The sequence below is a fragment of the Musa acuminata genome, chromosome BXJ2-1 (assembly GCF_036884655.1).
Source record: "Musa acuminata AAA Group cultivar baxijiao chromosome BXJ2-1, Cavendish_Baxijiao_AAA, whole genome shotgun sequence".
Classification (NCBI taxonomy): domain Eukaryota; kingdom Viridiplantae; phylum Streptophyta; class Magnoliopsida; order Zingiberales; family Musaceae; genus Musa; species Musa acuminata.
The window spans coordinates 21,260,683-21,285,445 of NC_088338.1; the positions used below are offsets into that span (position 1 = coordinate 21,260,683).

General features: G+C 33.7%; 1 protein-coding gene across 3 annotated transcripts; it reads right to left on the reverse strand.

Moving 5' to 3' along the window:
• Positions 1-829: 829 nt before the first annotated feature.
• On the reverse strand, positions 830-22,813 carry LOC135586996 (cell division cycle 20.2, cofactor of APC complex-like). Of its 3 annotated transcripts, XM_065093782.1 has the most exons (16): positions 20,640-22,813; positions 18,969-19,167; positions 18,118-18,196; positions 16,936-16,987; positions 14,067-14,141; positions 11,933-12,082; positions 11,432-11,497; positions 11,225-11,335; positions 9,732-9,824; positions 9,348-9,539; positions 9,151-9,213; positions 8,563-8,624; positions 3,866-4,193; positions 2,918-3,760; positions 2,414-2,629; positions 830-1,108 (listed from the first exon to the last, which is right to left on the reverse strand). In XM_065093782.1, the coding sequence occupies exon 1, from the start codon at positions 22,114-22,116 to the stop codon at positions 20,821-20,823; it is 1,296 nt and encodes a 431-aa protein (XP_064949854.1). In that variant the 5' UTR covers positions 22,117-22,813; the 3' UTR covers positions 830-1,108; positions 2,414-2,629; positions 2,918-3,760; positions 3,866-4,193; positions 8,563-8,624; positions 9,151-9,213; positions 9,348-9,539; positions 9,732-9,824; positions 11,225-11,335; positions 11,432-11,497; positions 11,933-12,082; positions 14,067-14,141; positions 16,936-16,987; positions 18,118-18,196; positions 18,969-19,167; positions 20,640-20,820. The 3 variants fall into 3 exon arrangements, with proteins under 3 accessions (XP_064949854.1, XP_064949855.1, XP_064949856.1); XM_065093783.1 differs by lacking the exons at positions 830-1,108; positions 2,414-2,629; positions 2,918-3,760; ... (7 more) ...; positions 11,933-12,082; positions 14,067-14,141 and adding an exon at positions 14,230-14,314 and having other exon boundaries at positions 18,118-19,167; XM_065093784.1 differs by lacking the exons at positions 830-1,108; positions 2,414-2,629; positions 2,918-3,760; ... (8 more) ...; positions 14,067-14,141; positions 18,118-18,196 and adding an exon at positions 14,241-14,314.
• Positions 22,814-24,763: the final 1,950 nt, after the last annotated feature.

The window sequence follows — 24,763 nt, forward strand, 5'->3', positions numbered from 1 at the left end:
CTTGGACTCTAAAAAATATTATTTTAGATATCAAGGCCTTAACTTCATGATTATATGTCATTCGCTTCAATCATTTTGATATAAACTCTAATTGTTTAGCACATAATTATATCAATCTTTATAGGTCTTTATGCTCCTATGCACTTGGATGTGCTTCGAAGCCCATGACCTCTTATTTGTAGCACAAACTTAGTATATATATATATATATATATATATATATATATATATATATATATATATATCCTAAATTGGCTTTGAACCTATATTTTGAAGTGTAGTAAAAAGATATTTACTAAACCAAACTACACACTTCACAGATTTATACAGAGATAAAAAGGTAAACAAAAAAATTATGAAGGGACATTTCATTAAAAATAAACAAAAGAAAGCTTTTCGTGAAAAAAAAATATATTTTTTACTAAATTTACCTTCAGAGAAATATTAAGTTTCCATTGTGAAAATAACTTTCTAGAGAGTGCAAATATAAGACTAACCTGCCAGGTTATGAACACTAGCAACAATAAGATCTATATTTTGTATATAAGATATATTAATTAAAAAGGTCAAGAAAAACAAAAATCTACCCAAGAATTCGCCACAAGTATTCTACAAGATAGGAAATGTCAATCATACAATGAACCACAAATCGTTTTCTGATTCATGACTTTGTGGGAGAAACCTAGCAAATGAATATATGAAATCTTGACAAAGGCTAGTATAAATAGTTTTAGACTATAAATGGAGACGAGAACTAAACCTTGAGTTTGAAGATTTTCCCACAGTCGACATTTCTCACATCCTACATAGGCCATCACTACACTACAACATGGAAACAAATTTCATAAATTTAACAGGCACATCCACACAATTAGAAAAACAATCAAGCTCACAATGTGAACATAAAGTTTCAGGGCTGTTTTTGAATCTGCTAATTCAGCTCATGCTGTTGTTCAACTTGACAGAGCTTTGCTTCAACAAAAGCTGTGGGATATGCAGATAGAAATCTAGGATTGTAGAGCAACTGCCTCACAAATATTTTTATGTTTTCAGATACTCCACATCATTGCTAGTGTTGTATTTGGCATGTTCCAAACAATCTCTGCATCCTGAAGTACATTGATCAAAAGAATGTTATTTAAGTTATTGTGATCAGCAGATTAAAGCATAATACAATCATAAAAAAATATTATACTGTACCAAACTGGATTAAGTCGATATCTTAAGGTCTATGCATGCAGAAATGTACATTCCAGAATATGAAAATGTAATTCGTTAAGATAACTTCCATTTGTACTTTAGGAGGTTGTATATATGATCTGAATTCTGCAGTATCTAAATAATCCTAAAATATAATCATATATATCCATAATCATAAGTAGCACTTAATTATTTTAGAGTATAATAAACTATAGAACCATATGTTATCACATGCAAGGACACACCAGAAAGATGCAACAGAACACATGTATATAAGAAAAGGATCCAGGATTTTTTTGCTTTGTTTTTGGATTCTAATGACCTACATAAGTATCTTTATCTCATGCAAAAAATACACTAAACTGATAATACAGTAGAGAAATGCCACAAATATAAGAAAAGACACAAAACCTATTGGCAATGATTTTGGAACACCAATTCCAAGCAAAGGTAACACAGCATTAGAGGAGACATCAAACCCTACTCTTTCTTAGAAACAATGTGAAATTCTACATATGTATTGGTCAATATTCCACTCATATAGATGTCACCATGAGCTTATTTTTGAAAAGGTACAATAGGACTACTTCCCCCAACTTCAAATCTGACATCTATACCTGGCAACATTTTAACTTTTTTTTACCATAATTTAAAAATTAGATCTATTCCTAGCTTTTCAACAAAGTCAACTAATCATGGTTGAGTCAATACATGAAGCCCGCCAAAGTGTAGATTGTGCTATGCTTTGGTTTTGATTTTTGTACTTTTTACAAATGAATTCTTCCCATGAACAGATTCCATTGGAGGTCTGATTCAACAACTTAAATAACAATCTCAAGGCTAAATCAGACCACTGATTTAGCAGCAACGAACATATGATATTTTCAACAGGGTCTGCCATTTGCTTCTTTTGGCTGCACTTGCATTTTGATGCAAAGATTTTGGAAAGAAGGTTGCCAACCTTGACACATGATATCTACCAACTAGCATGGAAAGGCCAGCCTATGTGCTGAATGGGGGCTTCATACCAAACCAATATAGAAGGTCCACAATGGCGTTCCTCCAATCTATAGACCATTTTTGTTGTGCAGAAAGGTGGAGGTAGCAAATAAGCACCAAGGACTTTAATAATAGGAAAAAAATCTTACTGCACAGGGAGAGACAGCTGCATACATTTGAATTCCCAAAATTTTGTAGTGACCAAAGCCTCTTACCGTGGCAGCCATTTCTACCTTGCATAATCTGATTGCATTTGACCGAGGGTAAGGCCGAGAAAGGAAAGAAAGAACTTCCCCAATGAAGTCCTTGTTTCCGTGAAACCTCTAATGGTTGTCCATTAACTCTGCTGATTGATCCAGTACATTCAGACTTATGATGATGAACCATAATACATGTCTGAAAAGCACCGGGCATGGATTTCTTGCTGTAACCTGGAATTGTATGACCATAACTTGATACAAAAGCTAAAGGATAGAAACATGCAAACATCATCAAATAAGAATTATCTTCATGCAGATGGAAGTATTTGATGGGAATATCACTCTAGAATTAGGATAAATTATGCTCGCTCACAAAACAAATCAAAATATTCATCCCCACGCCCCCTCCCACTTATCTCATTTAGACGAATATTAGGGATTAATGGCTGAAAAAATTTTAAAAATCATTTTCCAGTAGCTAATGTGGACTGGAATCCCAAATAGAGTGTCGGAAGATACCAAATTTGTATATGCTTCAAGGAGATATGCAGAAGCTATGCGGACTGGAATCCCAGAGATCAATCTTATACCAGTCTCTTCTCGTAACACGGTTCTTCAGAAGGAATTAAGATGATGAGAGCTAGAGATAAGAAAGCAAATGCAAAATAAAATTTATCACCTAGAATTTACAAACAGCATGTTGATCAACAATGTTACACAACGAAAACATAGATTGTCGTAAAAAATCACTAAATCAAGTCTTAAATTGATTTGAAAAGAAACTGTATACATTCACATGGTATGTCCAAAGAAAAATTTAATTAATGTAAGCTTCTTAGTAAACTCATTGTCGAATCACCTAATCTAAGCAACTAGCAATGCTGAGCATGTGGAAAACAATAACACAAAAGAATTACCAGTAACTAATATCAAACATATCATCTCCAATTATTTCAGCATTTAATGCAAAAATAACTGAACAAAATGTCTGGACAAGAAATAAGAAACAAAAGAAAAAACATATAACTAGATTTGTGGAAATAATCCTGGTAATAATCCTAGTACATGGCAGTCCAAATCCTTTCAGCAGATGAACCTGTATACTCGGTGTATCGCTCATGGTTTAGTTCTAGAATTATAGGTTATTGCAACAGAAGTAAAAAAAGAAAAAAACAAAGGTGCACTATACCCATAAAGAGTACCTCTTTTTGTCAAAATGAACATTCCACTCCCATCAACCACCACCCTCCACCTAGCCCCTAGTCATGCCTTCGCCGTACCAATTGACCCCTCCACCGCACCAACCGCCCCCCCTCGCAGGACCCACGATGAAGGTGCAACCTCCGCGGCCAACAATGGAGGCTGCAGCCAATGGCAAGGATGCCCAAGAGACCATGCTAACGAGGAAGGGGTGCGAGGAGGCTGTGCAGTCCCTTTGCAACTAACGATCAAGGTGCGGCAACAAACCTCGCTCGAGGGCTACAAGCGATAGCGGCAAGCCCTCCCGTGAGGGCTGCGGGCCAAGTGGGGCGACCACAGTTGTAGGTGGCAGCAGCAGGCCCTTGCACGAGGGCTGCAAGCGGCAATGGTGGGCTCTCATGCAAGGGTTGCAGGTAGAGGGAGGCGACCAATTATAGGGCGATGGTGGGCTTTATGTATAACTACTGCCAAGTGTTCACCCTCTCCAGGCTATTGTGTAGCTGCTGCCCACAAACCCTGCATATTCTCCTCTTCTTTTCTTCCTTTTTCTCGAAGGCCTCCTTCTACCTCCAGTTTTCTTCCTGCTTCCTTCTCCCTTCCTCAACCGTCGGTAGTGTCATTTTAGTTTGAATGTTGTGAGTAATCATTTTAGTTAAAACAAAGCAAGCAATATAAAATACCACATTAGAAAGCTTTAATGACTATATAATAATTACATAATAAATGCATACGAACTTGTTGCTAATGAAATTATAATTTCAACATGAAGGGCTCGGACTAGGTACTTGACTTCAGCACCCTTTCCAGAGCCAATATAAATCCTTTAATTTCGATAAGCAAGCCTAAACAAAACTCTGGATCAGTGAGCATAACTGAAATCATGATCACAAGCACTCTAGAAAGAGTAGTGAATGTTGAAACTAGATAGCATAAGCCAAAAAAATTCGTTCTACCAAGTGACACTATCCAATCATTCCGTATCTACATAATGCAATTCTAGTTACCTGAGAAATGAACGGTCCAAAACCATTAATGAATTGCTCACTAATTTCATCAGAACAAAGACTCCTTAATAAGCAAAGATCGGAAGTCGAGGAGTTTATAGATTATTAAATTTTGACTGTACTATTCCATGATAATTTTAAAAAACAGAGGGAAAGACCCATGTTATGGAAATGTCATTTGGTCATTAATTCTTGTAAAAAATGATAAATAACAATCACCATGAAAGAACTCTAGGATCACAAGAAAGGTAGCTTGGCATTTAATATTCTATTTAAAACCACAAAAATATATGAAAAATATATTTTTCTTCCGAATTTCTGACTTCTTCATATTCTCTTTGATTTTTTTAAATTCGTCTAACCAAGATCTCGAGCTCAAAGCAACATTAACATAACCAATGAATCCAACAGCACCTAAACTTATTCAGCCAAATAGCAAGCAACCACGATTGTGAGTGTTTGAATTTAAGTCACAAGCATTGAAAAGTTCAACATTATATGACCCTAATAAATATAACCAATCATACACCATTTCTAATCTTCACCTATTGTTTTGTTGTTGGCAACACTTTATGAATTTTGAAGGAGACAAATACAACAGGATGTATAAGTTATTAAATATGACATGTCATGTAAGACTAGGTAAGTGACATCAATGAAATATTTTCTATGTAACATTAGAGGATGGAGTTCATGCCAAAAAAAACCTCAGAAAGATATATTTCTAAATTTCATCATTCAATGACCCAAAGCAATAATATACTCCTAAATTCTGGACCTCTAGAAATGCACACTTAGAGAAACCATAGGACTATTCACTACATCATGTTCAATCGGGAGAATAAGAAACATACTTTTGATCGAGATTCACAATTTCGATTTGTGCTGGCTCAGTACGGTACGTATCGAGGCATACCATATCGAGTAGTACGTCTAAAATAGGATACAAGTCGGTAATGGTTGAAATTTCGACTGTTACTGCCCAATACAACCCTGTATCGGGTGATACGGGGTCAAAAATTTGGCACTGATTGATAGCAGGCAATCCGCGCGTCGAGAGGCTTTTGGACCAATACGTACTGCCTATATCGGGCAGTACACATCGAAATTAAAAACCATGTTTTTGATAAGTGGAGCAATATAAGCTAATTGTGCAAATTATTCAAGTGATTAATCAACAGAAAAAGTATTATCTTTAGTGCCTTTATATTCAACTCCAACAAGGTAGGCTTTCTTTGGACAAACCTACATTCTTAGTATGATAATTCTTTAGTTTTAAAATGATGGGAAAATGAGCTAAATATCAGTTTACAATATATTTTTGCAGAAAAGTGCAAAGTGAAAGCACATAAATAAACAAGAAAAAGCAAAAGCTAAATGAATTGAGATGTGTAAAAATATTATTGATGAATGCTCCGGTGACAAATGAATATCTAGAATGCAATTCAAGAATTAGTTAATGTCTCTTTTTTCCTTCTTACATAAATATAACAGAGACTAACAGAAGTCACAATTCCTATAGAGTAATTGCCAACAGTTCGCAAGAAATATTGTAGAATGTTGAGGGGCAAACCAGAAGTTAAACAAGAATGAGAAGCAAGTAAACAAATAGACTATTCAATAATAAAATTTGAGAAACCACTAAATATATTTTCTAGTAAAGGACTAATATAATAGTTTTAAAAAAATGATAAATGAACATGATTCTCAAATTCCAATAAGTGAAGCATCAATGCTCTGAGCCTTTTTGTCCCTAATGAACTAAAGAATAAATGTGCCTTGATCATAAAATAAAATAAAGATAAGCCTCAACATATGACTAAAGCATCATAAATGGCAATTTATAAGAAAGTTTTTGCAGGTGAATTATCCACGTAGCATGAACCATGAAGCAATTTGCTAACAAGCTAATCATCATGATGATTGTCGTGATGTTATAATAAGCATTTCATGAGTTAAATGTTTATACTGGAATTATCATGTCAATTTAAACTTTTTACCATATGTGATATTAGGAATTGCAAACAATAATCACAACAGCTGCTGCTAACATAATCTCATTAAATAAACTGGGAATTGACATGAAGAAATACTGATTCAGAGGTCAGTTTTATGCTTGCAAGGCGCATAATTCAAACCACAAGGCGTGGATGCTGAAACTTATGATAAATGATAGCAACACCATAATTGAAAATACTGAAACAGTAGCCATGTCATTAGTTGGTGAGCATTTGTATGAAACTTAGCAAGCTTCTCAAATAATCTCATGAAGATTGCTACTAGTCTTCTACAAGTCAACAGTTGATTCGGCAAAAGATAAATCTCAGACACTAAAATAATCACAAATTAGAACCTTCAGACTCGACTAAGATCCTTTTATCCAAATGGACCAGAACTACACTACCACTATAATCAAGCATTTGTTAACTGTTGATATAGAAAGCTAACTTTCGCAATTTAGAACTTGTCAGACCCTATCTTGAGACCAGCAAAAGACATAGTCTATTCATAGAAAGTCATGTACCTCTGTTCATATCACAGAAAAAAAACTATAATAGACAATCATAATGCCTCATTTTCATCAAACTCATAGAATTATTTGTTTGATATCTCTTTACTATTATATTATTCAATTTGGTTTACTATTCTCATAGGTCTAATGACTGCTTTTTAAAATAGAAATTATGACACATCATACTAAAATTAGAATATTTTAAGCTTGGATTTCACTCTTGAACTTATCTTTTACGGAGATTATTTACTATACACTAACTTATTGAAACCATTTCAGATTATAAATTATACAATTTATAATCAGTTTTTTCAACAGCAATTGAGTGGTTGATGAGGACAGCTCTTTTGATTGTCAAACACAATTATAGTTGCATAATTGTCATGCTTCTCTCCCTATATAATCAATCAAATGTCCTCCAATTATAGATTTTGAATAAAAGATTCTCCTTAGATTTGGTAAGTTTTTTAGGAGTTCTAATTATATTCAATTTAGTTGAAAAAATTTTCTAGTTAAATTAAAATTTCTAGGTGAATTAGGATTTATTCTAATAAATCTCAAGATTTTGATGAGAGAAAAAAGTAAGACATTTAAGTGCTCTTGGAGATCTAGAGTTAAAGTGAAAAGAACTTTAGATTTATATAAGAAGATGTTAAAAAAAAATCATGCGAGGGAGAATAACTCAAAAAACCTCATAGTTAATATTATATAATGAAGAATTTAATTTTTTTCTATAAATATAGGTAGAAATTTATCAAACCAAGTTAATCTTATGTTGATTTTCTGAAACACTATTTATTTGTCAATCTGCATATTTTGATTCATTTGTCTACTATTATTTTTATATTGATAATCAAATGTTTTCAATAATTTGTGCCAAGTTATTGTTTATTGAAATTTTTTTAGAGTAGTTTGACTAGAGAATTTTCACAAATACACATGTTTTGGTGGTTTCGAGGTATAAAATTATATATATTTTACTATTTATATTTTTATATACCCATGATATATCATCTGTATATTATGTGCCTGATTTACATATATGATATCACAAGGATCATATCATTTATTATGTCCTAGTTGTTTGAATTAGCAACAACAACAATCGTAATGAAGACATTGATTCATAATTTTATACTGTCGCATTTTACTAACGATGATTGTTTGACAAGTTATGTTTCTAATATTAATATCAATTTGAGTTCATTATAACAATCAATTGATGAAGACTAACAATGTCAACATATCTATAAGTTATTTTTTGAGCTTTGCATGAATACATTAAATTGGCATAGGATATTAGCAGTAGATAGGAACAAATAGAATGAGAACCAAAACAAGAAGTTGTCTGCATCTATCAAATTGCTTAGTTTAACTACAAACCATTTTAATAGATGGAAGGCTGCAGAACTCAAACAAGGGAAAAAGAAGAATGAAGTAAATGAAACCTGAAACCGGCCACGGTTTATTGACTCGATGTGGGGCTGTGGCTGACTCGACCTGCATCAATCTGTCAAATAATCTCATCTATGAAATATTCTCTTAAGTCAAGAAAGAAAGAAATAGAATATCATAGAATCACTTTTCTGATAGGGAAAAAAAAATAAAGTTGGTAGTAAAAGTTGATGACAGTTATCATTTCTATATGAAAGCATACAAAAGCACTCGTCACTATGTTTACTTCACCGCCATAGTAGCCACGAACTGTGCCAAAAAGCAATTCCTACCAACAAATCTATGTGGTCACCGAACAAGTTTTGCACACCAACAGTCATTACAAGCATTACTATTTATTCGCTCATCCAGGTCTTGGTTTTCATCTTCACACTACTCTCGGAAAACATAGCTTCCACACTTGACCTTTTATGAGGTGAATGCTTACGTAAGTTCACTTACAAAAATGCAGGCAACTTGGGTATACAACCAAGGTGACCGCAGAGAGCATGTGCGATGCTACTGCTTGTCAAAGAGAATTATAGGAGGATAGAAATTGCAATGGCATGGCAAGGCGAAATCAGATATCAATCAGCACTGACCAAGAAAGGGTGTTGACAGACACCACATTCGATTGTTTGGGAGCCTGAGGCAGGAACTTGCACCTGAAACTCAAGGTAAATATCATAGTATTCAGTCCTAACAACACATCAGCAAAATTCCAGTTTGGAAAATAGATGAAGAGATAAGGAAAAAGCTTATCATGTTGCAGAAAAAAAAAAGTTCTGATATTATAGACCTGAAGGTGGACTGTGCAGATGGGACATGCTACTTCCCTCATTGGCTTCCAAGACTCATCAGAATTTGAACCTATGAAATAGGTACTACCATAAATTAGTCAATAGTAGTACATGTTATATCAGAAAACATAGTATAATGTTCTACAATATAGCAGTAAAGTACCCAACTTATGATTCTTGTTCAATTCCTCCTGTTGCAAAAATCAAGACCAAAACCTTAATTATTCATCATAATATCTGGGTTAAAGAAGTTAGATGCAAGAACTAATAAAGCTGGCTAACTAGATCATTTTCCAACAATGAGAAAAATATGCCCTCCATATAAAGTACCACAGCGACATCTGTCTAAACATGATGGTATATAGCAATAAAAAAGACTGCACCTGAAGCCTTCACACAAGATCTTCATGACTTTGCAGACCAGCAGGTTTGCTGACAGCTTCTTTTGCATTGCTTAACCTTTGAGAAACTTCTGCCTATTCAACGTGAGAGACTCCCATGTAACATCAAGCAAATCACTTCTCAAGTCGTGTTTTTCAGTTAATGCTCAGAATATCTAACATTCATACTAACAACCATGCAATTTTAAGTTTCAGTACTTAAATTAGCAGATCAAGCATGTTAGGGCTGTTTTATTTCCACACAGTTTCTACACTATATGTGAAGAAAAACGAAATTTTCCAGCTTTATACAAAATTAAATTTCACATGACAGTGAGATTTACATAGTTCACAAAAGTTAATTCAGTAATTTTCAATATCCCAGGAAATTAGTTCAGCAACCACAAAGTACATAATCTGGCCCCATTGACAACACCTTTCTCTAGTGAAAGTTAATCAAAATTGGTGACCACATGTCAGCATTTGGTGACAAGTCAACACTAAGTTCACACATGCAAAGCAACTTGCCAACTCTAATGCTTACATGTAATATGAACTCAGAGGGCCCGAACACAAGACAAGACAGTGAATTTCTCGAGGACAAACTAGTTCAAATTTTTTGTAGAACATCCATGAACAAAGAAAAGAAAGTTCAAGTAAGACAATTCAAGCTATAATGTAAGTGTACCACCACTGGCTAATAATAGTCATAATGTAAGAACTAGTTCAGATCTTTTGTAGAACATCCATGAACAAAAAATAAAATATTGATCAACTAAGACAATTTACGTCATAATGTAAGCGGGACTACCGCTGGCTGATAATAGTGTTTTATCAACCTAAGATGCAAATTCTAGCTAATGGACTTGCAGCAAATCCTCTGGATGGAAATTCAATAAAGATGTAAAATGAAAAGTAATTCACTCAATTGGCTAAACAAATCATATTTTCTTTAAAAAACACTTTCTTCACCCTTATGATTAATGATAATACTAAAATATATGAGTCTATCACTACAGATTGTTTCAAGGAGGATCCTTATAAAAACACAAATCTCTTTAAAAGACAGTCAATAGTCAATGGAGGGGTAAAATGTTTTTAGCAAACCTAGCTTCCAGAAAAGAAAAAGATCTCCTTTTAGCAACAATACATCAGATTTTATATGAGATTGGAACAACAAATGCCTACTGCTAGAAGAAGACCCATTATAAATATAATATCTTAAAAGACTTAAATAACGTTTACCAACATCATCTCGACTTCCAGAATATCAACAACCGAAACTTTCTCCTGAACCCAAAAGGTTTTGCAGACACCTAAATTTGAACCACTATTTAATATACATTTTCAGTGAAGACCAACCTGACATAGTTCAAACTTAAAACAGCATATCTCTACAAGCATCAATTTTCAGGAGTAAGAAATGACATCATCAAAAGTACAAAAACCAATTTGTGCAATGATGTTAAAAGCAAAGGATAAACCAGTTAATATACCATGCATCTATCACAAACTCGGACTTGCTGAGCATTTTCTTCTGCAGTGAGAGCAATTCTACCCTTTGTGCACTTGTCGCATAAATTATCGCCACAATTCCTGCAATGATGCTGAAAGTAAAGAATGGAATTGTCATGCTATATCACAAGGAAAATTGTGATATCAAACAAGGTTGAAAAGAAAACTGATTAGATGAAAATCATCACCCTGCGATTGAAAGCTCCAAAATCTGATCCACATGATGTGCATTTGCTAACAGCTTCATCCAGAACCTAAATGTATGGCAATACAGGTATGCTTCAACTACTGCAGATCATAAGAATCGTAATAGCAATTCTGAATCAAGGGAAATACAACAATAACTCAAAAATTAAGATGCCCAGCTGGCCAGTCAATAATATGGATAGTCTCATTCAGTATACATTGCAAGCCAGATTTACTAATAGCTTCTTTGACCAAAACCACCAGCATATATGAATACATAAACAAAATACATCACAAAAAAAAGGGACACTTCAGCCTCTCATATGCAGCAAACAATATAAAATCAACAAAGGGCAATAGAGCCAGCACCAGCTCCAGAAACAAATAAGGTTTTAAGTCACAAAAACAAATGAAAGTATCTCTAGAATAATCATTTTTTCACACCAACAAATATCAAGTTGAAAAATTTCTTTAATAACCAAAGAAAAAGCATCTAAACGTACCCAGTGATCTTTCTCCCCATTAGCAGGTTTAATCAAGTTCATCCAGTCCACCAAACTTTTTGTCCTTTCAGCTGATTGATCAGATACCTTGCTAGCATCAGCAGCTTCTTCGCCTCTGGTTAGGCTACCATTTCCACCCATCTCCTTAAGCTACAATTTTTTGTCACATTAATTAATTTGTAAACAAAAAATATATTTGCACAAATGACATTGAAATACATAAAAAGATACTATGGAAACATGTAAAGATTACAGCCAAAAAAAGAAACAAAATAGCTAAGAAGTTTGAGTGACATATTGAGAGAAAATTTATTTATAGTTACAGACACTGTAATGATCTATAGTGTCAGAAGAAGTCCAAATATCTAATTAATGCCTGTAGCAGGAATTTGACCAGTAATTCAAGGAGTTCAAGAAAGTTATCTACATTCAAAAGTGAAGCTACTCATCTAACAAAATAAGGATTAATGGTTTGCCATGAAGAACTGATCTTTCTGCTGTTTCTTCTTGAGCTTGACATGTTTTGCACAATACTAAGATCAGGCAAGGTCAGATAAGTTTGGGCCGTGCAGATCCTCTAGTAACATGATCAACCTGAAATAAGAGGATGATTCTATGTGTTTTGTGAGATCAAAGAACAATAATTGGTAAATCTGAAAGTACTGTATGATTTTAGAGTATCTGGTCAAAAAATAGATAGTGATGTTGGGTCTTGAAAATTCAAATTATCGCAAATCTGCCAATATACTGAACGACAAGATTTCTAATTTTCCTTTCAGATACATAGGGTTTACCCTTAGGCCAGATGTCTCATATCTCGTGAGCAAATGATTAGTCCCAGCTGATAATATCATAGTTTTCTTCCAGACAATCTTGTCTCACATCTAATCTCAATGATGACCTAGGTTTATTACGAAACAGTTAAGATCATGCATATGAGTTCTCAAATGTTTTTCAAGCTGGCTCTTAGTGGCCTTCCACAACCCTCCACCTTTTTCATTCGGGCTTGGGACCGACATCGGCGGTGTTAAAAACATTTGTACGGATATTCTCCTTACAAGAGAGAGAAAAAAAACTAAATCTTTCTTTTAAATAAGATAAAACCTGAAAAACCTAGTAGGAATTTGAAAATGACAATTGTAGAAATGGAAATAAGTATGTCCAAGTACATGGCTTTACTTCCTGTTAAATCACACAAATCAGACCTTGTATGACAATACCATTTTTTGTGCACCTTTTGTCCAATTTTCTAATCCATATATGAACTAGTTAGCACAGATGATCATAATAGAAAATGATTTGATGACATTCTTCGTAAGGGAAGGCCTTCGAAGATCAAGAGATAGCTTCATTAACAAGTGTATTAAAAGAAAATAAATGGAAAGTAAGAAATTACCAAGAGATTGGAAGAGAATCTTTTAGATAAAAATTTATATGAAAGGAAATAATTAAATTGCTCAAACAATCAACGACTTGACTTAAAGAGCCATACTGTAATATCAAAAAACAAATGTTCAAAATTTCTCAAACTATCAGAAATTGAGTTATCCGTCATCATGTTTGCTGTTGTGGTCAAATGCAACTTCTATTTCAGCAGACCCTAAGAGTTCTGCAATAATATATACAATATTTGTAACTTGGATTACATATAATGTGTCTCTAGGATTGCATCGCTAACTTTTAGGTTGCTAAGGTATAATGAAACAAGCAACAATAACATCTAATGCAGGGAAGTCAAAAACTAAAAATGAATAACAAATGCATGTTTAGTGACATGACATTGGCTCCCATGAAATCTAAAATAGCTAAAATTGAAAAAAGCCTAGTGGGCACTTGCTTGTAAGGCTACTTCATGAATTTTGCACCCTTTTGGTTGAAGATACTGACAATGAGAGTAGTTCCATCATACATCCTAACATCCCCACCAAGTGCCTTCTCTAAGTTACACAATCATCTAGAAGTAAGATTCCATACGTTACCAGAAATAAGGTTAATTCAAATCAAAGATGCATCAGAATTACTCCTGAAATAAAATAAATATACACAACAAGGTCTACAATCTCACTCTAATATCAGTTTCAATATTCTATGAGACCAGCATGGTACTAATATATTGGGTCATACCTGATATTACCTGAAAAGATAATAGAAAAAACAAAACAAACTAGCGTTGGACTATATGGTCTGAACCAATCCATAGTCGAAGGTACTGCAACAGAAGCACACTATTTAAATCCATGTAAAAGACAATTAAAAGACAAGGATACTATTTGAATATAATGCATTGGAGTTTTTGTAACTTATACTATTCAGATACTAAAACTATCCATGCTTGTAAAGTTTTCTATCGTTTTCGACATTAAAGAAATATCATCGACAAATCTGAATGAAAGTGTAAGATAATTAGATATAGACAATAAATGATAGATATCATCAAACATCATAAAAATATGTCTTAATTGAGATATACTCGACTTGAAAGAAATCTTGCCAGAAATTTTCTACCAATTATGCGTTACTCTTTCTCTAAAATGGTGAGCTAGAAGATTTCATTACATTTATAAAATGCATTTAAATGGCAGAAATTAACTTATCTTTCCCACTTTTTATCAAATGGCAGAAAGTAACTCAGAAAGTAATGAATTACATCAGAAACTGAGACACAACACAATTTTCATTGATTTCAATTTTAGTCAGTTTGATTGATAATGACTGTCCGGGCATGATTTAAGACGTGGACTGCCTCATTTCAAGCTGTATGGTATGGTTTTTTACCTTTTTTGTAAAAAAATGCTAGGCCCGTTTTCCTTTTTCGAAGACCCGAATCAAACCATTTTTTCTTTTAAAATTACTTGAACTAGTTCTCCTTCTGAGGTTCGTGTCTCCTCACAAGCCTGTTTTGCTCTTTGTGCAACCACCGCCAAGTGTTCTCATCTTCTTTTCCTCCTCTTCCACCGTAGCCTCCTTCTACCTCTATTTTTCTTCCTTTTTCCTCCTCCTCCCTTCCTCACCCCTAGTAATGTCATTTTAGTTCATATTGTTGCGAGTAAAGTCATTTTAGTTAAAGCATAGTAACCAATATAAAATACAATATTAGAGAGCTTTAATGACTACATAATAATTATATCATAAATGCATAAGAACTTCTTCCTGATAAAATTACACATTCAATATCACGGGCTTGGATTGCACACTTGGCTTCATCATCCTTTCTAGAGCCAATATGAAGCCTTTGATTTCAATAAGCAAGCCTAAACAAAACTTTGGATCAGTTAGCATAACTAGAATCTTGATTACAAGCACTCTAGAAACTTACTATAAGTTCAAACTAAACAGCATAAGACCTGACAACGAAGAAAATTCATTCTACATATCGCAATTGTGGTTACCCAAGAAATGAAGAGAATAAAACCATTAATAAGTTACTCTCTAATTTCATCATAACAAACACACTCAATTGGGAAAAACCCAAGGTCAAAGAGTGTTTATAAATCATTAAATTTTGGTTATACTATTCCACAGCAATTTTGGAAAGGAGAATGGAATGACCCATATTATAGGAGTGTCATCTGGTCAATAAGTTACTCCCTAATTTCGCCAGAACAAACACACTCAATTAGAAAAAATCTAAGATTGAGAATAATTTATAGATCATTAAATTTTGGTTGTACTATTCTATAGAAATTTTGAAAAGGAGAAAGCAAATAGCCCATATTATAGAAGTGTCATATGGTCACTAATCCTTCTCAAGAATATGACGAATAACAACCACCAAGAGAGAACTCTAAAATCATAAAAAAGGTAGCTTTGCATTTAATATTTCTATTTAAGGCCACAAAAAAATTTGAAAATTACATTTGCTTTCATAATTTCTGACTTTTTGGGATTCTCTTTTTTTTTTTTTTAATTTCTCTAACCCAATTCCCTAGCTTCAAGAGACATTAACGTAATCAAAGAACTCGCCAACACCAAAGCTTATTCAGCCAGATAGAAAGCAACTACGATTGTGACTATTTGAATTTAAATCACAACCATTGAAAAACTCAACATTATACAACCCCAATAAATATAACCAATCATACAACATCTCAATGGATGGCAATAGCTATCCATGATGTCTTCACCTGTTAGTGTTGTTGACAACACTGGATGATTTTTATGAATCTTGAAGGAGACATATACAAAGAGATGCACAAATTACTAAATATGACATGTCATGTAGGACTAGATAAGCGACATCAATCAAATATTTCCTATGTAAGATTAAATAATGGAGTTCAAGTCAGAAAGATGCCTCAGAAAGGTATATTTTCTTAATTTCATCATTCAATGACATAGCCAAAGCAATAATATACTCCTAGATTCTAGACCTCTAGAAATGCACACTTAAAGCAACCATAGAACTATTTGCTGCATCATGATCAATGGAGGAAATAGAAACATACTTTTGGCAAGTGTAATAGCATGAGCTAATTATGCAAATTCTTCAAGTGATTCATCAACAGCAAATGATGATGTTGATAATTCAGTGTCTTTACATTCAACTCCAACAAGGTAGGCTTCCTCTTGACAAACCTATATTCTTAATATGATAATTCTTTATTTTTAAAATGATGAAAAAATGAGCTACATATCAGTTTGTAATATATTTTGCCAGAAAAATACAAATTAAAAAAGACACAAATAAAAAAGAAAGGCTAAAGGAATTGAAATGTGTCTAAAAATATTATTCATGAGTGATTTATGATAAAAGAATATCTAGGATGCAATTCAAGAGTGAGATAATGTCTCTTTTTTCTTTATTAATAGAAAGACTAATAGAAGTCACAATTCCTGTATAGTAATTGTCAATAATTCGCAAACAAGGTTACAGAATGTTAAGAGGCAAGCCAGAAGAGCAAGTAAAATACTAATAACTTTTCAATAATCAAATTTGAAAAACCACTAGAGATATTCTCTAGTCAAGGTAATATAATAGCTTCAACAAAAAAAGATACTCAAACCTGATTCTCAAATTCTATAAGTGAAGCATCTTTGCTCTGGGTATCTTTGTCCCTGAATGAACAAATAAAGAATGTGCCTTGATCATAAAATAAAAGAAAGATAAACCTCAATATATGAGTAAAACATCACAAATGACAGTCTATAAGAAAGTTGCTGCAGGTGAAATTATCTGCGTAGCACGAACCATGATGCAATTTGCTAACTTAATCATCATGGTGATTATAATCAAAAGATGTTAGGCAAATCTATTGTACAAAACTGAAAACAAGTGAGGCCTGCACTGATATGATTACTAAGTTGACATAAAGATGTACATCACATTGCATATCAACTCATGAACAACACAAATTTGATATGAAAGAAAAACTGAATCTGGTTAGCATCAAATAAAACTATGTAGCAAAATTCCTATTCAATAAAGCTAGACAAGGTTGGACATGATACATAGGAAGAACTGTAGAGTTTACTAATGATAGAAAGATATATTTTCTGAATTTTATCATTCAATGACAGCCAAAGCAATAATATACCCCTAGATTCTAGACCTCTAGAAATGCACACTTAGAGCAGCCATAGAACTATTCGCTGCATCATGTTCAATGGGGGAAATAGAAACATACTTTCGATAAGTGTAACAGCATGAGCTAATTGTGCAAATTCTTCAAGTGATTCATCAACAACAAATGAATTATATATTCAGTGCCTTTACATTCAACTCCAACAAGGTAGGCTTCCTCTAGACAAACCTATATTCTTAATATGAAAATTCTTTAGTTTTAAAATGATGACAAAATGATCTAAATATCAGTTTGAAATTTATTTTGCCAGAAAAGTGCAAAGTGAAAAACACACAAATAAAAAAGAAAAACCAAAGGCTAAAGAAATTGAAATTTGTCTAAAAATATTATTCATGAATGATCTGTGATAAAAGAATATCTAGGATGCAATTCAAGAGTGAGATAAAGTCTCTTTTTTCTTTCTTAATAGAAAGACTGACAGAAGTCACAATTCCTGTATAGTAATTGTCAATAATTCACAAGCAAGGTTACAGAATGTTAAGAGGCAAGCTAAAAGAGCAAGTAAAAAACTAGACTTTTCAATAATCAAATTTGAGAAACCACTAGAGATATTCTCTAGTAAAGGGCTAATATAATAGGTTCAACAAAAAATGATACTCAAACCTGATTCTCAAATTCTAATAAGTGAAGCATCAATGCTCCGGGTCTCTTTGTCCTTGAATGAACAAAAAAAAGAATGTGCCTTGATCATAAAATAAAAGAAAGATAAGCCTCAACATATGACTAAAGCATCACAAATGGCAGTCTATAAGAAAGTTGTTGCAGGTGAAATTATCTGCGATGTTAGGAAAATCTAAAGCATCACAAATCTAAAACAGTTAACAAATGCTTGATTTGTGATACTTAATCATCACGGTGATTGTAATCAAAAGATGTTAGGCAAATCTATTGTACAAAACTGAAAACAAATGGGGCCTGCACTAATATGATTACCAAGTTGACAAAAAGAAGTACACATCATGTTGCATATCAACTCATGAACAACACAAAATTTGATATGAAAGAAAAACTGAATCTGGTTAGCATTAAGTAACTATGTAGCAAAATTCCTAATCAATAAAGCTAGACAAGGATGGACATGACAGATAGGAAGACCTGTGGAGTTTACTAATGCTCCAATTTGAGCTCAATCAAACAGAAAATACTAGACCTGATGCCACTTTTGATTTCAGATCTGAGATTAGCTTTGTTAGGTTGAAAATCTTCAAGCCAAACTAACTAGAATGGTCAAAGCCACACAACTGGGCCAAAATAAGCATGTCAATTAAATGACTCAAAAAAACAATCACTTAAATGTTTCAACTGGAATTATCATGTCAATTTAAACCTTTTACATATATGATATTAGGAATTAAAATCAATAATCACAACAGCTGCTAATAGCTTATTCTCCTTAAATAAACAGGGAAGGTGGCATGAAGAAATACCAATTCAGAGGTCAGTTTTATACTCACAAGTAGCATATTCAAACTACAGCACGTGGATGCTGAAACTCGTGATAGATGACTGCAACAGCATAATTCAAAATACTGAAACAGTAGCCATGTCATTAGTTGGTGAGCATTTGTATGAAACTTAGCAAGCTTCTCTAACAATCTCATGAAGATTGCTACTAGTCTGCTGCAATGCAACAGCTAATCAGCAAGAAAAATCCTGCAAACCGAAATAATCACAAATTAGAACCTTCAGACTCAATGAAGATCTTTTTATTACTATAATCCAGAAGGACCAGAACGACACTATCACTATAATCAAGCATTTATTAACTGTTGGTATAATAAGCTAATTTCCACAATTTAGAACTTGCGTAATATCCTATTTGACTCCATTTGTCAGGCTCTATCTTGAGACCAGCAGAAGACAGTCTATTAATGGAAGCCATGAGCCTCTGTTTATATCACAGAAAAAAAACGTAATAAACAGAATCATAATGCCTCATCTTTAACAAACTCATAAAATTATATGTTTGATATCTCTTTACTATTAAATATTCAATTTGGTTTACAGTTCTTATAGGTCTAATGACTGCATTCTACAAAAATTATGACACATTATATTAAAATTAAAATATTTTAAGCTTGGATTTCACTCTTGAACTTATATCTTACTTGGAGGTTATTCACTATATAGTAACATATTGAAATCACTTAAGATTCAAAATTATACACTTTATAACCAGTTTTTTCAACAGTAAGAAAAGTCTGAAATTCTGGAGGCTACATTAAAACCATAAGAAACCTCAACTCAGCAGAAACAAAAAAAATATATAAACAGCTACCTCGTTGGTCTAATTATGCATAATTAGCATAAACAAACAAAGAATAAGATCAACATAAAGATTCTCAAATTTAAAGAAGGAAAAAAAATAATTTATATAAAAATACAGAACTATAATAGTAGAATGTAACATGGTTAAAAATATTAAAACTAGGACACATAAAATATAGCAACAATAATGTAGTGGTTATAGATTGCATGTCGATATGGCAAAGGTTATAGCAAATATATGTGCAAAGCTGAGAGAAAAATTGGATACAAAAATCAGACTTGCAGCTGCATCCACATAGACTCGTTGTAAATAGACCTAAAATGTTGTAAAAATTAAAGCATGGTTCCAAATTTTTCATCTTAGGCACTTGCACTCATATCTAAAGATCACAAATATATAATGCTTGTATGAAAATATGTTGCCTCTTTGATGCCACAAACTTCTCTATGCAATGCTACCAGCAATGGATTTTCTTCTCAAGCACTAGAGAAGTCTTCTGTATTATTCTCATAATCTTTTCCAACCATCAGCATTTTCATCTAGTACTTGAGAAGTCAACATGAAGATTCTCAAATTTAAAGAAGGAAGAATTAACAAATCACCTAAAAACATACAACAAGAATGCAACTTGGATAAAAATATTAAAACTAGAACACATAAAATATAGCAACAATAATGTAGTGCTTATAGATTGCATGTGTCATCAATATGGTAAAAGTTATACCCAAGATATATGCAAAGCTGAAAGAAAAATTGGATACAAAAATCAAACTTGCAACTGCAACCACATTGGTTTGTTGTATAATAAACATATTAAAATGCTGTAAAAATTAAAGCATGGTTGTAAATTTCTTACTTAACTTAGGCGCTTGCACTCGTATTTGAAGATCTTAAATGTATGATGCTTGTATGAAAATATGTTGCCTCTTTGATGCCACAAACTGCTCTATGCAACGCTATCAACAATGGATCTTCTTGTCAAGCACTAAAGAAGTTTTCCGTATTACTCTCATAGTCTTTTCCAACCATTAGCATTATCATCTTATGAAACTAAATTGGGCAAAGGGCACAGTGTTTGCTTCAGGTTTTGGTGGTTTGGGAGTCTCAAAGATATTCCAGAACTTGAGTGTCTCATCTTCTGCTGCAGAAGCTACTACACCTCCCAATGGGCTCCCAGCCAAGTAAAGAACACGAGATGAATGACCAAAAAGCTCAGCTTTTCTCATCATGGATGTGTAATTCCACAGGGTGAGTTGATTGTTTGGAAACCCATGGGAGGTCAACAATTCAGATTTGTTCTTGTCCCACAACAACGCACAAACTTCAGAGCCGGTATCAATCGAGTTCAAGCAAACACCATTAACAGCATTCCAAAACTTAATGCAATGATCATTGCGTCCTCCACCAGAAGCCAGCAGATTGCTCCTGGTAGGGCACCAATCAAGGGCCCTCACAGTGGAAGTGTGGTTGCTGATCTTGTGAAGCAATTGATGTTGGCGCGGATGGTGATTTGCAACAGCCATGCGGGTGTCCCATATGTGCACAAGTTTGTCCTTCCCTCCGCTTGCCAGATACCGCCCAAACAACTCGGACCATTTAAGACTACAAACTTCTAGTCGATGCCCTCTATAGTCACAGATGGCCCGGTCATCTTTTCTAATGTCATAATCAACAATACTACCATCGGATCTCCCAACCGTCAAGATTGCATTACTTCTCCACGCAAGTGAACAAACAAAGGAGTGGCTGTCACCTTGGATCCCAACCAACACACGTCTTGTTGCTGCATCAACCAGATCTAAATCTGAATTGCCTAATGCCACAGCTAGAACTTTGCCGTCTGGGGACCAGCTGATGCTAGTGACAGGGCTGTTGTCTTCTAGGGCTCGTGAAAACTCTGTACTAGACTTATTCGCAGCATTCCATAGGCACACTTTGTCATTGAGGCCAATCGCCAACACGTTATTGCTTCCCCAGTCGAGTAGATTCAACCTATCATCATCTAAGATATCATAAGCAGCCAAAACCCTATCTGCATCTTTTGGGATTCGCCTCTGTTGCTTCTTGTGCGGTCGATTGTCCTCGTCAAATTGGGACACCTTGTCGGCCGGTGATTCGGGTGCACTCTTGAATGCGAAGATGCGAGATCTGTTCTTAAAAATACATTGAAGAAGAAGTTTTTGGTACGCCACACTCGATGGGGATTCTATCGAACCATCACGCTGAGGTCTGGAAGGCATGGTTAGAGCACAGCGCGCGAAGTCCATGTTCATCGCCGATCGGAACGGGATGAAGCGGTCGTACTCCACACGCCTGGAACGAGAAGAAGCCATCTTGCGAATCGAAACCAGAACGAGAAACGCCGAGGTGACGAGAGACGATCAAGAAAACCAGAAAGATCGAACTTCCCAAAAGAAACTTGAAAACCCAGACGATCGATAACGAAGAATTGATCAAAGAGAACCCCGAGAACAACAAATTTTCTGATTTTTGGTCACCGAAATTGTCAAGTATATCAATCAAAACGAAGCCAAATCATCAAAATTCAACAATATCTTGAACCCTAAAAAATTTCGAGAGCGAAGCGAAACGAAACCTCAAGCAAAGGTAAAGGAATGAGATCACCACGACAAGAATCTAAATTCTCCCCTAAATCGGAGGAGAGGACGCTCACTCCCCTAACGAAGAATTGATCAAAGAGAACCCCGAGAACAACAAATTTTCTGATTTTTGGTCACCGAAATTGTCAATTATATCAATCAAAACGAAGCCAAATCATCAAAATTCAACAATATCTTGAACCCTAAAAAATTTCGAGAGCGAAGCGAAACGAAACCTCAAGCAAAGGTAAAGGAATGAGATCACCACGACAAGAATCTAAATTCTCCCCTAAATCGGAGGAGAGGACGCTCACTCCCAGCCGACGATCGCTCGAAGCTTTGTCCTTTCGTCGGAGAGCAGCTCCGACCTTCGCAGAAAGACGAGATCGCCAAGAGAGCAAAAGGAGAGCCGAGAGGAGAGCGCGCGAGAGAGAAGACAGAGGTTATGAGGTGCGAAACAGGGTGGTCTCGGCTTATATAGACGCCACCGACCCAGCCTTGTGTTATATCGTGAAATCGTGCCGTTATATTCAACCGACCAATGTGTACCGACGTTGAAACGTCCCGCTATGTTTAACTAATAAGGTAACGGCATTGAAATCGCACCGTTATATACACCTAATCACCGTCAAATTTCTGTTGCGTTACAATTTCCTCTGGAATTCTGTCGTCGAAGAGGTAGCAACAATTGCTTGTAATTGACCGTTTCACTTCAACGATAAAATACGTTAGAGAACAGACTCAGACGGAAGTAGAGATGAAAGCAGATCAGATCATATATGAGAAATAAGATTTACTTGTCTATGTAAAGAAAATCCTAATTTTGTAGTTGTTGATATTATCATTTTTAAGTAATACTTATAAACCAATAAAATTATCATTAGTATTATATGTTATGATCATCAACTCACAATATGATAATTCATATATGACAAATAAGATTTTAATAATAATGTTAAACTTAGTAATTTTTTTCGACATAAGAATAATTTTGATTCCAACACATTATACATCTAACGGTATCATGAGCTTGTGCCATCTTAAGATACTATACAAATTTTTGTTATCATCAATAGACGAGATCAAAACTCAATATCATGGTAAGACAATATTATTTACCTTGCTCCGATAAAAATAACTTCCGTTGATATGTTTTAAAAATAATTATTGTAGAAAAAGATAAATACCATCAAATATTGTGTGATCAATATGGTAATAGAATAAGTATGCTCTTGTCCTTGACTTTTATTACATAGTTTAGATGATTTAACTGTGAAATGAACCAAACTAGTTTATCGGAACCAAATATGCCTCACATGGTATCTCCTCCTTCCTCCACTACTTTCTCTCCTATATTGATATCCCATCACGCTCTTATCTCTTTTTCCTCATCGTTAATATCTTCTTAATTTTTGGATATATTCACTTTTTTATATACTATTTTATTATTCTCTCTGTCTTTAGCCATACGCGATCTCTCCCTTTCTTTCATTACTACCCCTCGTCGCCCTATATGCCTTCCATACTCACCCATGTCGCTTCACCTAAAAAATATGCTAGATTAAACTTAAAAAATCTTAAAATTAGTAAATTTCGAAAAAATATTGACTCACTTTTCAAATGTTGTATCTCATATTTGGTAAAAGTCTAGAATATAATGGACTTCATTTTTGTTGATACATTAATAAATGAAGCTGGTTGCATTTATTTTCGTTAACAATATCAAAATATCCTGAATTATACTGCAAAAATCTCTAATATTACCAAAAATTAGAAAAAATATATTGATTCATTATTAAGATACTATCATCCATTTTTGGTGAAAGTCTGAGATGAAATGAATATATTCCAATGGTTAAATTGATTAATGTATGTGGTTAAATTTGTTCATAAAATTAATCCAAAAACATGTCAAATTGGATTTAAAATTTGATAAATCTTAAACAATATTAAATCCTATGTATTTATTATCGAGTTGTTTGTCCATTTTTGGTGAAAGTTTGAGGTCCAATCAATAAGTATTCTAAGTATTCTGAAGTTAAAATGATAGACTTTAAAATTTTGACATAAGCATTCTGAAGTTAAAATATATATTTTCATATTTAATTTGAAAATGATTTTACTGCCAACCAATGCAAAATATCTGATCTATTAATATGTAATGAAATACAAGGAGTGCTACAACTTAATGAGATGTGAAAATACACTATATTTTTCTTTTTGATAGGTTAGATGGCATTTATGGAAATTCCTCATATTTTTATTTTTAAATATAATTAAAATTAGTATTAAAAGGTAATGATAATATTGAAAATACATTATGCTAAAAAATATCAAGAATGGTAATAACTGATATTAATAAAATTATTTACAACAATTG